At 44.4% G+C, this 17,014-nt stretch overlaps 1 protein-coding gene across 13 annotated transcripts in view; it reads right to left on the minus strand.

Annotated features, from left to right (window-relative positions):
* Window positions 1-2,362: 2,362 nt before the first annotated feature.
* Window positions 2,363-17,014, minus strand: part of R3HDM1 (R3H domain containing 1) — a 95,853-nt gene continuing 81,201 nt past the window's right edge. For 10 of the 13 annotated variants that reach the window (XM_075609515.1, XM_075609513.1, XM_075609512.1 and 7 more), the window contains 8 exons: window positions 10,714-10,871; window positions 10,453-10,604; window positions 8,424-8,527; window positions 7,444-7,616; window positions 6,252-6,396; window positions 5,495-5,577; window positions 4,916-5,000; window positions 2,363-3,852 (listed from right to left, as the gene is read on the minus strand). In XM_075609515.1, coding sequence (XP_075465630.1) covers window positions 3,482-3,852; window positions 4,916-5,000; window positions 5,495-5,577; window positions 6,252-6,396; window positions 7,444-7,616; window positions 8,424-8,527; window positions 10,453-10,604; window positions 10,714-10,871 — 1,271 coding nt within the window. In that variant the 3' untranslated portion in view covers window positions 2,363-3,481. Of the gene's footprint in view, window positions 3,853-4,705; window positions 5,001-5,494; window positions 5,578-6,251; window positions 6,397-7,443; window positions 7,617-8,423; window positions 8,528-10,452; window positions 10,605-10,713; window positions 10,872-17,014 lie in introns of those variants that run through there. The other 3 variants (XM_075609521.1, XR_012802722.1, XM_075609522.1) reach the window with 3 other exon arrangements.

The following is a 17,014-nucleotide window of genomic DNA, read 5'->3' on the forward strand; positions in this document are numbered from 1 at the left end:
CTTAGTCACAAACACCATAGTTAGTTGTGTCAGTGTTTAAAGAGTTTGTTTTGGGAAATCCACGATTGAAGTACATGTCCAAGGTCAAAGAGGCTAGGGCTGTGTGCATACAAGATTGTGTCTCATCTGCATACATGTACATTGAATATGCCTTACAAGCTGTAGGCAGATCATTAAGACTAAAAAGGGTAGGAGTCCCAGAACAGCCTTGTGGGAACCCACAAGTGACATCCAAGGTGTTGAGCCCAAGAGACACATATTGGGACCTATCCAACAGATAGGCGTGAAACCAGTTTGAAGTATGTTCCACTATTCCAGAGCACTGAATCTTGTTCAACAAGATAACATGATCAACAGTTTCAAAATCCTTTGCAAAATCTAGTAATATTGCACCAGTTAAGATGTCCCAGTTATATTCCACACTGGATCTCATTGAAAACTTAAGAGGATAGTTACTGTAGAGTGGTTTGGGCAAAAGCCAGATTTGGAGGTGGTTAAGGAAATTTGTCTTGGTGTAGATATTGCCTAATTGGGAATTTTCACTTTTTTCCATGACTTTAAATAGAATTGGGAAAAAGAGACATTTATCTGTAGTTGGGGACAATGTTTTTGTCCCCACTTTTAAAGACTGGGATAACTCTGGTGGTTTTCCAGGTCTGTTGGATATGGCCTGAAGACAAAATAAAGTTGATTAGGGAGGCAGGCGGTATAACTGACTGGGGTACAGAGTCATAGGAACTTTGATTGCAGGTCAGGTCCACATTGACTGCATAGCTTTAATGTTAGGAGCGCCTGTGTAATCTCTTCTTAAGACACTGGGACAAATACAAAATGGTAAGCACTGTTGGAAGGGGGTGGTGCTATAGGGGTTCTCACAGGTTGCGCTTCGATAGTAAGGAAGTAGCACACCTCACAAAGTATTCATATTAAAGAGAACTGACCCCACTAGTTACCTTCCCCTCCTCTGAATGTCCTCTCTTTACCACAACTGGGTAAACTACATCCATTGCTCCACTCAATTGAATACCATAAATTGCCAATAGAAAAAAAAACATTAAGTGCGTTTGACGATCTCCTTCCAGTAAATCGATGCTGGTTTGTACGTTTCTGGACTTTAGAATTGTTACTTATCTTACAGCAATATTTCCATTAAATTTCCCCCTACTGATGTCTTGTCGAGCTCACAGGCTTGTAGTTACCTGCCTCTTCCTTTCTTACACTTATATGAACTGGGGCTACACTTAATCTTCTCTGCTCATCTGGAACACCTGTTAATGACCGATTTAATAATTCTGTCAATGCCGTTGCCTGCACAGCCCAAGATTTTTTTTTTTATATGCTTGGATGTATCCCTTCTGGTCCCTTTGACTTTTTCACTTTCAGTTTTGAAAGTTCCAGTAGGATTTCCCCTCTGTACATTTTTGTGAACCTCCTTTCCATTTTTACTCCTGTTATCCAACTGTGGTTCCTCCCCTGCACCAAACTGAGCAAAAATAATTAAGGTGGTATGCTATACCTTAGTCGCCCTCAACCAGACGGTTCAGTCTTTTAGATTTACTATTCCTCCTTTTCTTTCAATCACCTAAAAAAAAAAAAAGTTGTCCCATTCTCAGAGCTATTTTCTCTTCTGCTTGGGCCATGGCACATCTGATTATTTGCTTATTCTCCTCCTGCCTGGCCTGAGACTTTTGTCCTGCTTCCTCTGCTTATATTTCTTAAAAGCCATCTGTTACACTAGTGCCTGCCGCAGCCTTTTGAGAACCATGTTAGCTTTCTTTCCTTTGTACTCCATTTGCTTTTAGTATTGTGTATTTTAGTTTTTCCCACTGCTCCTGTACTCAAACACCCCCCCCCCACCCCAACCCTCCCTGCCAAAGAATCCCTGAAATCAGGGGTTCTCAACATCAGTCCTCAAGCCCCCCCAACAGTCAGGCTACCTGGTTTTAGCACAGGTGGTGCAAATCAGTGCATGCTTCAGCACAGGTGGCTCAATCAGGGATATCCTTAAAACCTGACTGGCTGAGAGGGGAGGGTTTGAGGACTGGAGTCGAGAACCCCTTCCTTAAATAATTTCCAACATGTGAAGTCAGTTTAGTTTTAAACCTAAAACCTTTTGTTTTTGTCTGGTACGACGGCCTCTGCTTTTCTACTGAACCATAGTACTCACCCACAAATGTATTAAATGCTCGGCCCCCTATTGTCAAGTACTAATTTCTGTATTGCTACCTTGCTCCCTCAGCTTTACCACCATAAGTTCTCTTTGATTCTGTGTTGTCAACCCACCGTTGAAAATACCATTAAAAAAAAAGAAAACATATTTAAGGCAGTTATGCTCGATATTAAAAAAAAGACACAACAAACATTTTATATCTGTAAACATTTATTTATTTTTTTAACCGAAAAAGGCTTGCGTCAGCACACATCGTACAGCCTTGCAAATTACACAGAAAAATCGAAAAAATAAAATAAAATAATGAAAAATAAAGTTTGTTCATATGTGCAATGAATCTTCGATGTCCAGTGATTCCTAGCAAAACACGCCAAAAAAAAAATAATTAAGTTAACCACTAAAGATGTTCCCTGCACTAATTATTTGAAACATTTCACCAACTTTGCTGCTCAAGAAGCCTGCCATGCTAGGTAAGAGGCTACTACAGCAGTAAAGAGGCTAATATTCATATTGGAAATGCAAAGGGATACATGTATATATATATATTTCTTTTTTTTTTACTTTAGTTTGGTGCAACAGAATTTGGATTAATTATAAAGGTACATTTGTTTCCAGCAAAAACACTCTTGCCTTCCCTTTTACATTTAGAAATAATCCTTTCCCCTACAACTGCAGATGATAAAATAAGCCATTTAAAATGAATTTGTGAGAAACATAATTTATTTACAATTAACTTTCAGGTAGCCTTAATGTATGTTACGAATGAAGGACACTGGGAAGGGTATCAGTAGTTATTTATTAATCTCTCCCCCCAAAAGGAGCCAGGGGAACAGGACTATCCCTCTCTTTAAAACAGTAATAGGTCTATTATTCAAGAAGTGCAGCAATAATGTCCCCACCCTCCTATATTAAAATGGATGGCAATGTGCTAGCTCGGAAAAAAAGGTAAAAAACACAGATTTCTCAACATGGGCATTCATTATGAACAACATTTCTTTCTGTACAAGCGAACTTTGGGTCCGATACAGAAATATAAATATAAAACAAACAAGACTATAAAAAGGGAATTTGTGACCACATTCTCCCCCCAAAATGTTGCTCTGGTGTCGTGTCGCTGCGATTTGTATTCTTCAAATGCATCCACTGCTGGGTCACTGGGCTGTTCTTCAATGAATAGAACGTGATATGAGACATTCCCTGGCGCCTCGGTGTATCGGACAGACCCCCTTCCAAAATTAGGCCAAACAATAAAAAAATGGAGACAGGTATTGGAAGTTAGGAAGGCTGACCCATCCAACGATGCACTATCTTCTACTGGGAGCTAGCCCTTTCCAGAATATGAAAATCGTAGTGCTTCCTGCTTGTTCTAAGTCTAAACTTGTTAAATAAGTTATTTTGTTTCTTCAGTGCACTTTGAGCTGCTGATACCGTAGGAAAGGTAGCTACAATGGTATAGGTAGAAGCCAAGTCCGTGGAGGGGTTGGAGTGGTGTTCATTACACGTGTGGTTGTCCCCGCTGCCACAATAGTGTGGGTGACGTAGGTGTGGAGTCTGGTGGGAGTGCGAGTCCTGAAGCCACCGAATCTTCGCGCCAACTTTAAAGAGTTCCCCGAAAAGCATTTCAGCGTCTGTGCGACTTATTCCGTCGGGCAGTTCGGTGATTTCGAGGACTTTTCCAATGACTGAAATATGAAAACAAAAATATATCAGCAATTCTTTGTTTATACCACACAGCCCACGTTCCAGGACCTGTAATGTGGTGCCAGACCACTTTTTCCTAGCTGTCACTTGACTCTTCGCTGGCGCAGTTTAGTGAAGGAGGGGGTAATAAGGTATTCTTTTATGTGCGCGGCAATTTAACAATGCAAGTCATACTGTAGGTGAAGGGTTCCTCACTGCACACTTCCATGCAAGCAGTTTTCAGAAGCAGAGTAAGCAATGTGGGACGCTGCATGTGTGGAAACTAGGTGGTACCCTACCTATAATAGGATTCCAAATGAGTACGATGAAATAGGGCACATGTGCACATGTACTGTGCCTTTAAATCATTAAATATCTGGTTACTTGTCAACAATAGAATTAGAATAAGTTATTTAGTATATCGTTTACAATTGATATTCACTACAGTGGAATAAGCCATAAAACAATCCAACGGTGACTGGTAGAGACATCACATACCAAGTCAGTGTTTCATTGCACGCAATATAATTTCTTATAAAGATTTACAATCACTCAGTTACTCAGAAGTAATATGTGAGCAATAGATAACCGGATTGATCACGTGAACTGGCCTAAAGGGTCAATCCCTCCTGAAAACAGCAGGATTTGAATAGGGTAAATGTAGCTGACTGACCTACATATAAAATAAATAAATAAATAAATAAAAGCAGCATCTATCTGATGTCTTTTGGTGATAAGAGCGTCAGTCCTTAAAACTAGTTGAATTATTTGTGTTTTATGGTTTGTATAGTCATATTGTCGTCCAAATCAATACATATAAGAATCAGATATGCTCAAAATTCAACAGAGCCGGAGAAAAGGGAAACTTTTTATTGTCATTGTTTTAAACACGATACAAATAAGCACAATGATTAATTTAAGGGAGACAATCTTTCTAAGGATTACACCAAGTTAAGAAAAAATAATAATAATGGTTTGACCTGTTCTGTGGGACTTCCCTTGTAACCCTTTAACAGCCAGAGGGGACAACACATTGACATTAGAAATATTTTACAAAACCTGTACCCGGCTCGCCTGCACAAAGATCTGTTGAAGAAGCTTTTCGTGTGTTTTTTTTCCCTCTATTTCCATGCCTGTGTCCAGACTGACCCTATAAGAACCAGAAGCATTTATTAAATGCAAGCCTTTGCAAGGCAGAGAACATCTAGAAATATTCTGAATAAGTTACCGAACCAAGAGAGCAGACTTTAACAATGACACTGTGAACCTGGGCAAGTTAACCTCCTCGTCAGGGCCCTGGCACACAGCACCTTTGAGAAACAAAAAGGTGGTTGCATGTGTAGCTCTGAACAACCAGAGAGCTCTTAGAAAAAAAAAAAACAAAAAAAAAAACCTAGAAGATTTTATTTCTGCCGCGGTAGCATCCCATAAACGCATTTCTGAATCGCCGATTCTTCTGAACCTCAAAAACAAAGGATTTTGTTCGTCATAATTATTAGACTGCAGTTGGTCTATAAATATTAAGTGGATTTTTTCTTGTCCAACTACCAAATGAGCTGTATCCAGGTGCTTATAGATTTAGAACTAAACATTTAGCCAAGCCCTATAAATGAAATGTATATTTGAGAACACTGGGTTATAAACCTGGTGGCTTGTTATGTGTCCGTGCAGTACATGGGGAGGATTGTATTGTAATGGCTGACCAAGTAACGGATATCTTGTATCACCTGCAAAGGAAAACAAAAGAACAGGAATCAGATAAAAGTAGCAAAAATCACATCTACACATATAATATGAACTATTAATGATCTATTTTTTTTTTTTTTAACTCCTTTACAGAAGATGATTTAACACAGGGGTGTGCAAACTTTTGCAGCTGCGCCCCCCCTGCCTACTGTCCCCGGTGCTCGCGCCCCCCTTACCTCAGTTCCCGGTATCAAATGACGCCGCAGGATCATGTGACATCACGTCACGTGACCCCACGTTGCCATGGAGACGAGTCAGCAGCCGCCTGAATCTCGGTAAGTAATAGGTTGCAGAGGCCTCACACGATCCACCGGCATTTAATTTAAATGCCGTGGTGGAAGAGCACGGGGTCTCTACAACCACCGCGCCCCCCCTACAAAAATCTCCCTCCCCCCCCAGATTTAACAAATGCTACTTTTCAAAGTAAAATGTAGGCATTCACCAGTGTATTATGTGGGGCAAAGAAAACACATTCCTTGGCATAATGCAATGTATATCTTTTTTTTCTGTAAGTTCAACTGCAAGAGTAATAACTGAAACAATCTGCAGTATGTGGTTGCAGTCATGTAGTGATCAATGCAAGAATAATGAAATCTTATTTCCAATACAGCCTGGTTAAAAGCACATAAAAAAATAATTATATAGCATTTCATACCTTGTCCAGGAGCAAATGGTCTTGAAAACTGTGGAACTATAGGAAGAGAGGTTAAGCCAGGGTGGATGTTTTTGATGTTGGTTAACTGAACAGGAACAGGTGACTGAACAGGCGAAGTTACAGGACTGCTCAGATGTGGACTTTGCTGTAAAGAATCAGGAAATAAAGATCACTAATAATAATAATAATAACAACTTAAAAAAAAAAATCTGTTTCACATACAAATTTACTTATGTTGACCATCTATTTTGTCATCCAAATTTCACCAGTATTTATTTAAGCATAACCGTATTCTATTTCTACACAATATGGTTTAAAAAAATAAATAAATAAAAGAGCACGCGTGTATACATTTATTATTACCTATATTTAATATTTGCTATATTTCCGCCAAAAATGTCACAGCATACTCCAATTATGTTTTACAGAATATATTTATAAGTGAAGCAAAAATAATATTTTTTAATTTTTATTTTTTTTGAAAAGCAGGGAACGGTAATGGCGTTTGTTGAAAGAAATGCTTCCCCCCCCCTCTAACACACTAAGCATTACAGGCTGACGTGTTTCCCCCATTCATACAATTGCATCTTCATTTCTCCTACCGCTTTTATTCATGCCGCTTTCCCACGCTTTGCACAAAACAAAAACACAGCAGCACCATCAGGCCGGCCATAGTGCGCGCGACGCGTACAAAATACAGTAGCTACAGGCCGGCCATAGTGCGCGCGACGCGTACAAAATACAGTAGCTACAGGCCAGCCATAGTGCGCGCGACGCGTACAAAATACAGTAGCTACAGGCCAGCCATAGTGCGCGCGACGCGTACAAAATACAGTAGCTACAGGCCAGCCATAGTGCGCGCAACGCGTACAAAATACAGTAGCTACAGGCCAGCCATAGTGCGCGCAACGCGTACAAAATACAGTAGCTACAGGCCAGACATAGTGCGCGCGAGGAAGCGTGACAGAAATTTGAACAGACAAATTATTTCATTTTTTCTTTGCGTAACGGCCGCTTCACGTGAGTGGTTCAGCCAATGAGGGCGAACCAGCCTGGTGACGTCACGACCACGCCTCTGCCAACCTGTCGCGAGCGATCCCAGTCCACAGACCGCTCAGGCGATAGACGCGTTTTCATGCGCTCTGCCGCACGCGCCTGCACTACGGACAATGCCTTGCTCAGATGCCCATACCTGCGTAGAAGAGTCCAAAGTGCTGTATTCCGCAGACTTGTGCGCCCTCTGGTGGTCACAATAATATTTATTTGGTTTCCACTGAGGCGGTGAATGTGTTTGAGGTGGAGGGTTGCTGGGTACATTGAGCTGCATCATTACCATGCCTCCACCAGGGGGAGCTGCTGCAACAGCTGCACAGGATTAAACAAGGAGAATAAAATAAAGCCTTCGTGTTCAATCTGACCACAGTTGCCATGTCAGAATAATCTACACTAGGGGTGCGCAAAGTTTTGATCCTGCGCCCCCCTGCCTGCTCACCTCCCGTCCCGCGCGCCCCCTCCTGCTCGGCTCTGGCATAAAATGACGCAGTGGGGTCATGGCAACCTCACGTGACCCACGCCGTCATTTGACACCGGGTAACCATGGCGGCGCATCGCTGAAGACCAGGTAGGAGAAGCTGCAGGGGCCTCGCTCGGTCCCATCATATATTCAAATGCCTTGGGGGAGGTGCGCGGAACCTCTGTAGCCGCTGCCCCCCCCACCCCCCCTGGAAAATCACCCCCCCCCTGGAAAATCACCCCCCCCCCCCCAACCACTTTGCACCTCCTTCATCTATTCACTACAGTCACCCATACAGCACTGCTCTGCCTTGGACCAAGAATTACAGCAGCGGTGGGAAGCATAGGTCCTCAAGAGCCACCAACAGGTAGTCAGGATATCCCTGCACTACCTGTGCTGAAGCAGGGATATCTTGATCTGTTGGGGTCCCTTGAGGACTTGAGTTTCCCAGCCCTGCTCTAGGGAGTTGTTGCCAGTACCAAGCAGCAGTGACATGCTGAACGGAGTCCATCTCCGAGGTGGCTAGCTGTATATACGATGGTGGGGACGACTTTCTCGGTGTCAAGTGTGCATGGCAAGTAGTATTTAAATGCAAAGACATCTGCGGCAATCAGAATGGCAGTTACAGTACTTGGTCATGCTTAACACGTGTGGTTTACCTGCACACTGAGGGCCTGGCATCTGCTGGGAATTACAGGGCGACAATGTTCTAGGAAACTGCATTGGATCGGCTCCTGTTGGCTGCATATATCCCACAGACGAACTGCGAAATACAAAAAACACGTTGAGTCGTTAAAGAAAACAATACCGCCCCCAACCCCCTCCACATATGGCGAAGTAACAGAAGTTTTAAAGCAACCGTCCAAGCTGCCGTTCCCTCCCTCCCCACCCTTTAATATGTGCATCAATACAAGACACGCAATGATAATTAGCTAAGTTGCCAATTGATCCGTTCTCCTGTGATCGATCGGCAAAGATTCGGCTCGGGTTTTTTTTTTTAAATGCTACAATTATTTTCTTATACTACAGAACTGATATATAGATATAGATATACACACACATACAGGGCTCGACAAATGCGGTTGCGCGGGGCGATTGCATTGTTGCCGCTGTCGACTGCTTACCTGCGGCGGTGCCCCCCGCTCTTCTCCGTCTTGATCTTTAAAATCATGTTTTTCTCCAGCAGCACTATTCAAAATGGGCGCACGTGGCAATGGTAACAAGACGTCATTGCCATGGCAACGTGGCGCCACACGACACCGAGCGGCCATTTTAAATAGTACTGCAGGAGAAAAACATGATTTTAAAGGCGACAAGACAGCAGCTTTTCTTTTTTTTTCTCTTTTGCGCCCTTCTATATGTGTGTGTTTCGAAGGCCGGGAGATGCCATCAGGACCTAACAACCGGGTCCCGCCACAGGTAAGTGTCATGGGAGGGGCACTTTTTGGGTGGGCGAGTGGCTTTTGGTCCAGTTTGTCGGGCCCTATAGAGATCCCACACAACACATCCCACACAACACATCCCACACAACACACACATCTCCACACATACACACCTCCACACACACCTCCACACACACACACGGGATGTGAATCCTTAATTGTTTTGTGGGGGGGTGAATCTTGGGTGGGGGCGTGTGAATCTGTGGTGGTGAGGTTGGGGTGTGTGATTCCCCCCCCCCCCCCCACCCCCCCCGTCCCAGGCGACCGGTCCCCCCCGTGCTTGTTTCTTCTCCCCCCCCTGTCCCTGGCGGTGTTTCTCTCCCCCCCCACTTGTCCCCTGCGCGTTTCCCCCCCTTCACGGCGCTGAGAGGAGGGGGGAGAGAGAACGGGGCCCGAGGGTGGTGAGGAGAAGCGGCGTGCGCTCCTTCCACCCCCCCTGCCCGGCCCTCCCGGTGTCCCCGCTGAGGGGGGGGTGATGGTGAGAGCTGCGGGTGAGGGGGGTGATGGGGGAGTGCCGGCGGGGAGGTGAGCTGCGGTGAATGTAAGTAGCGGTGGCACCGGAGGGTGTATGGTAGGGGTGAGGGGTGGTGGAAGTTGTTTGTGGGGTGGGGGTGGCATTTTGGTGTCAGCAGCGGAGGGTGTGTGTGGGGGGGAATGTGTGTGACCAGACGGTGTATGGTGTGCTGGCGGGTGACTGCACTAGGCGGTGTTGGTGAAGGAGGGGGGGGGGAGAGCGGGGGGTGGTGGGGGGCACGTGGCAGCTCACGGTACCTAAGGTGGTGTCTAGTCCGCAGGGGAGGTGAGAGCAGGCGGTGAGGCAGTGATTGTTCGGAGTGTAGCAGTTGGGTTTGTGAGGTCAGCAAACCACGCAGGCCAATGAGAGGCATGCAGGGGCGGGCCCGGGCCACGGATCAGATTGGCCATAGGATGAGTGACAGACCAACGGACCAATCAGATTGCCAATAAGCACAGCAAATACACAACGTTTTCAGCAAATAAACGATGTTTTCATTATATATATATATATATATATATATATATATATATATTTTTTTTTTAAACACATGTAGGATATAGCTTGGTCTGCAGCTTTAAAGAGAGACAGGAAAAACAGTCTATGTTTGTCGTTACTATTTTATTATAGCAAGTTCACCATTATGGAAGAGACATGGGGAAGAATGGCGGAGAGGAGAATGAGAAGATGGGTTTTATTTGACTCATTACACAGATTACTATGTAAATTCACCTTAGGTTATTTTGTTGCCCCGGGGATATGACACTGTAATACACTGGCATCCCTGCTGTAGGTAAGGACCCCTGATTGGGTTGGCTGGGGATCAGCACCTGCTGGTGGTACGGCTGCTGGGGCACAGGTTGGGAGCTTTGCCGAACTGGTACCTGGCAAAAAACAAAGTTATTAAATAAAGCCAGCATACTTTACCAAAAGGTAATTAGTGTGGCAGCAAACAACTATTTTCACACTGATGCAATGGAAGGATAACGCCACCTGATAGGAGGGGACTGTGGAGTACTGGACCATGACTCCCTGCATGGGAGTTCCAATGTTACCATGTTGCGCACTGACTAAAGTTGGATTCTGAGGCTGTTGGACACCGACTATGCTCTGGTAGTTTTGCTGCTGGGTGGGCATTACAGTGGGGTAACCTGTTAAAAAACAAAACAAAAAAAAAAACACATTTATGACAGTGAAGGAGTACAGGCATACCCCGGTTTAACTTCACTCACTTTAAGTACACTCGTGAGTAAGGACAGATCGTCCAATAGGCAAACGGCAGCTCGCGCATGCGCCTGTCAGCACGTTCTGAACAGCAATACCAGCTCCCTACCTGCACCGAAGCTGTGCGCAAGCGGGGAGACTATAGAGCCCGTTACAAATGCGTTATTTACATCAGTTATGCATGTATATGACGATTGCAGTACAGTACATGCATCGATAAGTGGAAAAAAGGGAGTGCTTCACTTTAAGTACATTTTCGCTTTACATACATGCTCCGGTCCCATTGCGTACGTTAATGCGGGGTATTTAAAGTGAAGCACTACCTTTCTTTCCACTTTACAATGCACGTACTGTACTGCAAACGTCATATACCTGCATAACTTATGTAAATAACGCATTTGGTACCAAAATAAATACAGCAGGCTTTATTGAAAGAAAAGCTTTAATGTCAGCTGATTTTTCTTACTAGTGCTGGCAGATGCGAAATGGATGAACGGAAAATGATGTAAAAATTATATATGAAGGAGGGCATATCTTCTACTGTACAGTATTTTTACTGTATTTCTTAAGTCGAGTCATCAATGGCAAGACGCTTTCTTGCGGACGATTTGGATGGACTACTTTAAGTAGAAATAATACAGGTAAACCCCGTTATAACGCGCCTCGTTATACCGCGGTTTTCCCGTGGCTCCCCCCCCCCCGCACCTCTTGCAGCAGATCTGGCTGGGAGGACACAGACACACGTTGCCACGCACCGCAAAACCAGGGGGCTGGGAAGGAGAGGGAGGGGGCTGGGAGGGAGAGGGAGGGGGCTGGGAGGGAGGGGGGGCGGTCTCTGTATGGGGGGAGGGGGACACGTCTCTGTATGGGGGGAGGGGGGCAGGAGAGGGCAAATGCCAGGCTTCTGATTTAATATGATAATTGGTAACAAAGTCTCCAATCCGTTGTCTGCCCTGATACTGTGTCCTGCCCTGGCTGGGAGTGAGGGGGACACACAGATTCTCTGTATGGGGGTCACCCCTGTGCCCTGGCTGGGAGTGAGGGGGGCAGGTCTCTATGGGGGATCCCCCCTCCGTGTGAGGGGCAGATGAGGCTGGACAGAGGCAGCCCCGTCCACTCCCAGAATGCTTTGCTTCTAGCAGCATCTGGTTCTTTGGCTCCGGTCCCAGCTTTCCTCCTGGGGGCTCCGTCTCCATTTTGCAGCCTCTCTACAGCTCGGACTTGTGACCGTGAGTACACCGTGCGGCTGACATGTAACCCACCCTCCTGCACCCAGAGAGGGGCACTGCCCTGCGGGGTCATACCTCTGGGGGGGGGGGGGGGAGGAGGAGAGGGAGGGGGCTGGGAGGGAAAGGGAAGGGGCTGGGAGGGAGAGGGAGGAGGGATGAATCGCCGCCATTTTTTAAAACTTTTTTTTTATTTAATTAACTTCCTTCCCTTCTCACTCCCTCCCGATCAGGCGCGCGGCGGCCATTTAAAAAAAAAATTTGCGCGACCCCGTTACTAACGCGGTGGACTCGGGGTGGACCCCAAGGACCGCGTTATAACGGGGTTTACCTGTAGTAGGAGAAGGGCTTGGGGCTGATGTCGATGCTCGAGGTGGACTTTCAGTGGATGTTGATGGTCTGGAAGATTGACTGGCTGCTGCTGACCTTTTAGGAAAGTAGCTAAGGAGGTTTGAAGTGTAGCTCTTTTCTTTTCTCTGTAGATTTCTTTGTAACAGGTATAACCCTCCGAAATGATTGCATTGACTTTGCAACTTCTTTCAAAGTCCCTGTCATGCTTTTCAAAAAGAGCCATGGCGCTATCAAGGTGACGGAAAGCTTCAAAGAGAATTTTTGAAGTAAGGCCCTCAGGCTGTTCGATGGTCTCAACCTCATCCCGCACATCATCTTCTTTCTACTCTTCAAGAAGATCTTAATTGCCGAGGGGCTCAGAATGGGACAGCAGCAGTTTAGCAACATCTGCTGTCTCCACTTCCAGCTCTAACTGCCTTGCCATCTCTACAATATTTTCTGTAACAGTATCTTCAGAATCAGAATCTTCAAAGACTTCAAAATCATCAACTAAGTGTGGGCATAGTTTTTCCAGACCCCTTTCATTGTTGTTTCCTTTATGTCTTTCCAAGCATCTCTTACAGTTTTGATGCAATTCAAGATTATTGTAGCTTTTCCAGAATTTCTTTAGGACTTCTTGGCCTGGTCCCTTTTCTCTGTCTATTGCAGCAATACACTTGCTGAATGTTCTTTTTAAGTAGTTCAGCTTGAAGGTGGCTATGACACATTGATCCATGGGCTGCACTATTGAGGTGGTATTCAGTGGTAGGAATTCCACTCAAATGTTAGGGTTCAGCTCATTTAACGTTGGAGGGTGCCCAGGAGCATTGTCAACAAGGAGCAAAATTCTGAAAGGGATATTGTTGTCCCTGCAATAGGCTTTCACCTCCGGTACAAAGCAGGTGTCAAACCAGTATTCGAAAAGGGCTGCAGTCACCAATGCTTTTCTATTAGACCTCCAATGCACTGGAAGTCTACTTTTAACGTAGTTCTTTAAAGCCCCAGGGTTTTGCCAATGATAAATTAGCATACGCTTGAGCTTCAAGGTACCAGAAGCATTGCCAACTAACAGAAGAGTTATTCTATCTTTAGCTTCCTTGTAGCCAGGCATTGTTTTCTCCTCTCTTGCGATGAAGGTTCTTGCAGGCATCTTTTTCCAGAACAGACCAGTCTCGTCCACATTAAAAATGTGATCCTTTAGGAAGCATTCGTCATCAATTATTTTGGCAAGGTCGCGTGGATAGCTTTCTGCAGCCGCTGCCTCTCCTTGCACTTTGATGTTATGTATGTTAGCCCTCTTCTTGAACCTATCAAACCATCCAGGCTTGCAACAAATTCTGCATCCTTTGCTGCCTCACCTTTCTCAGCCTTCAGGTCATTGAATAGGCTAAAGGATTTACTTTGAATAATTGCCTGGTTTATAGGAACATTGCGTGTAGTCTGATTTTCTATCCAGATTATTAAGAGTCCATGTCTGCAACAACGCTATCCCTTTTTCTAATTGTTATGTTAATTGGCGTAGCACTCAATTTCTACAATAATTGTGTCTTTACTCTTCATGACAGTATTAACTGTCGTACGAGTGAAGCCTTCGGCCGATCTCCGCTTGAGAAACACCATAATTCAGTTTAATCATTTTAAGCTTCATATCTAAAGTAATAGATATGAGTTTTCTTTTTATCTGCCATTACGTATAATAAAATATACTGTACAGGAAAAAGGAGAGTGATTAACACTTGGCAAGTGCAGCTCAGGTGGAATTATGAGGTGTTAAGCAGGATTGCGCTTAACAAAATAGAAGGCATCAATTTGACTTTGACTTTAATACTGTGTGTATATATGTATGTATATATGACTTTGATTTATTTATGACTTTAGTTCACAGCTCTAGCCAATTTTTGTCCCCCTTACTCAGGTCCTCGATCAGCTTCCAGTGATTAAGTTCACATCCTCTTACTGTACTGTCTTCTGTACAGTAGTCTCCCCACTTGCGCACAGCTCTGGTACAGGTAGGGAGCCGGTTCAGGATGTGCGGACAGGTGCATGCGCGAGCTGCGTTTGCCTATTGGGGAATCTGCACGTGACTACTACGCCTGTACCGGAGGTGGGATTGTGGGAGATGTGAGGTTCCCACACATGGAGTACGAACAAACTGTCCCAGGTAAGCTCAGCAGAGATACAGATGCCTGCAACTTCCCATGCTGTGACCGTGACATCCCCCATAGTATGTATTCTACACCCTTATTGCAAAATACATTCATTCAGTAACTTTGCCTCATATTCATCTTACAAATGTACAAACATCTACAGTGTGTACAGTACAAGATTTCTCTATGTTAAACTTGTTCATGTACTGTACACTATATTCTTTATACAGTAATAAGCACTATAACACAATTTGTCAATGGTATTACATGGGATATTAATTGGATATGTAATAGTCAACGTAATGTATGTGTGTGACTGACATGCAACATATTTTTTAGTTCAAAAAATTAATTTCGAAGACATTAACAATAGTTTTTTTTTATTTAGCTGGGGCAGGATGGGGGAGAGGAAATCTTGTCCCGGCTATGCTCTGAGAAAGCAGCCTTGTATTGGGCTGCAGCTTCTTGCAGTGTGTTATCCAAAGCCGCCCCTTGATCAGGAAGGAAGGTCTTATCCTTGGCATTGACCACATGTAGCAAGGTGTCTGCTTGGGGAGAACTCGGGCTTCTTTCAGTGACATTGCTCATTGCTGTGCAGATGTACACACGACACTCCAGTGGAGGAGGATTGGGCTGTGCACACTACACTCTTTACAGTATTCTGCTGCAGGCAGAGATCCCTTCGGGCGCCGCTGGCAAGCAGCAGGAACACAGCCGACAGATCAGGCGCCGCCGTCAAGCAGCGGGGACATAGCCGACAGATCGGGCGCCGAAGTCAAGCAGCCTTAGTGTCCGAACTCGCGAAGCGAGTGTACGGACACAGGGGCATGGTGCAATTAAAAATATATGTACGTACTCACGAGTGTACGTAAAGGGAGTGTACGTAAAGGGAGTGTACTTAAAACGGGGTATGCCTGTATGTATGTCTTTATTTATATAGCTCTTCACAGTAGTAATAAAACGCGACAATCATATAAATAACAAATACAAATAACAGATCATGGGAATAAGTGCTTCAGACATAAAAGTAACATTTAGGAAAAAAGAGTCCCTGCTCCGAAGAGCTTACAATCTAATTGGTAGGAGGAACATATAGATACAGTAGGAGGGTGTTCTGATAAGTGCATCTGCAAGGGGCCAAGCTTTTGGGTTAAAATATTTACTCCTAATTTGTCTAAGACTCCCACACAACACTTACATTGTAAGCGCTGTGTGCTGCACACAACGTGCTATTTTAGCTGCTCTATCAATACTGCATTGTGCAAAAAATCCACACAAAACATTTTCGAACACTTATTTTTAGTTCTCCATCAAAATGGCACCTTTTTACAAAAAAATTGAAAGTAGCTTAAGAGTCTGTGGTTGGACTGCAGAGGGTGATCAGTTCTTCCTCATTCCACAAAAAAGTGTGCAGATACCCCCAACGATCTCTTAGTGAGCCAATCAGTGGGCAAAGATTGGTCTGCAAACGCTCCTGAACTGTGGGTTCAAACATTACAACCTGAGTATTTTTCCTTCCCCCTGAGCGAGGCAGACAGCTTTACTTGTTTTTAGCAAAGCCTCCACCCTCACCGGAGAGAGGAGCTGCTGCATTGCACAATGTGAGGGGCAAATCAAAGATTGATGCTCTGCAACATTTAAAAGTACATAGCGGTCAGTAAAATAAACATAGAATCATACTAGGTCAGCAGAATCCCACTGGTATTAACCAAGCACTGGCAAACTTTTAATTTACACCACTATTAAGCAATTGATACCAGGGGGAATAAATCCCCAAATATAGTTTGCGTAGAAGAACGTTTCATATAAAAGCTTATATTGTAAGGTACATATGGTCTCACAATATTGATGAAGTTGGCAGAACTGTGAAATTAATATAACCAGACTGTGAATCCAAGGAGACCAGAAAGTAGCTGAAAAAGAGACCGGTTCACTGTGAGAAACATAAACCCTCTCAGACAGCGCTCCGGACCCGAATCCAACTGCTCAGGACCAAGCCAGCGAGTTCAAGTCAGAGCAATGACAGGAAACATTGCATACAAACATCAGTAATTCTACTGGAGACGTGCGTAAGAATGTATTCAGAGAGCAGACAGCATCAGCTTTCAAGAAGGCAACACCACACTAAGTAGACAATTAGATTTAAAAAGTAAGAACCAGATTAAGCTTAATGGGATCCACAGTAAAATGGACAAGGTGGCACACACTGTGCTCATTTACATGTCATTACCCAGAGTCCCTGGCTGCAGTTGAAGCACAGTATGCCAAGAGATAATGGGGAAAGGCAGGGTTGCAGACCTGTCTGACACATGAATGTTCTCACAAGTGGTGTTTTTATTTGGAGGTAAATTATACAAATGACAGCAA

Source organism: Ascaphus truei, chromosome 7, assembly GCF_040206685.1.
Source record: "Ascaphus truei isolate aAscTru1 chromosome 7, aAscTru1.hap1, whole genome shotgun sequence".
NCBI lineage: Eukaryota > Metazoa > Chordata > Amphibia > Anura > Ascaphidae > Ascaphus > Ascaphus truei.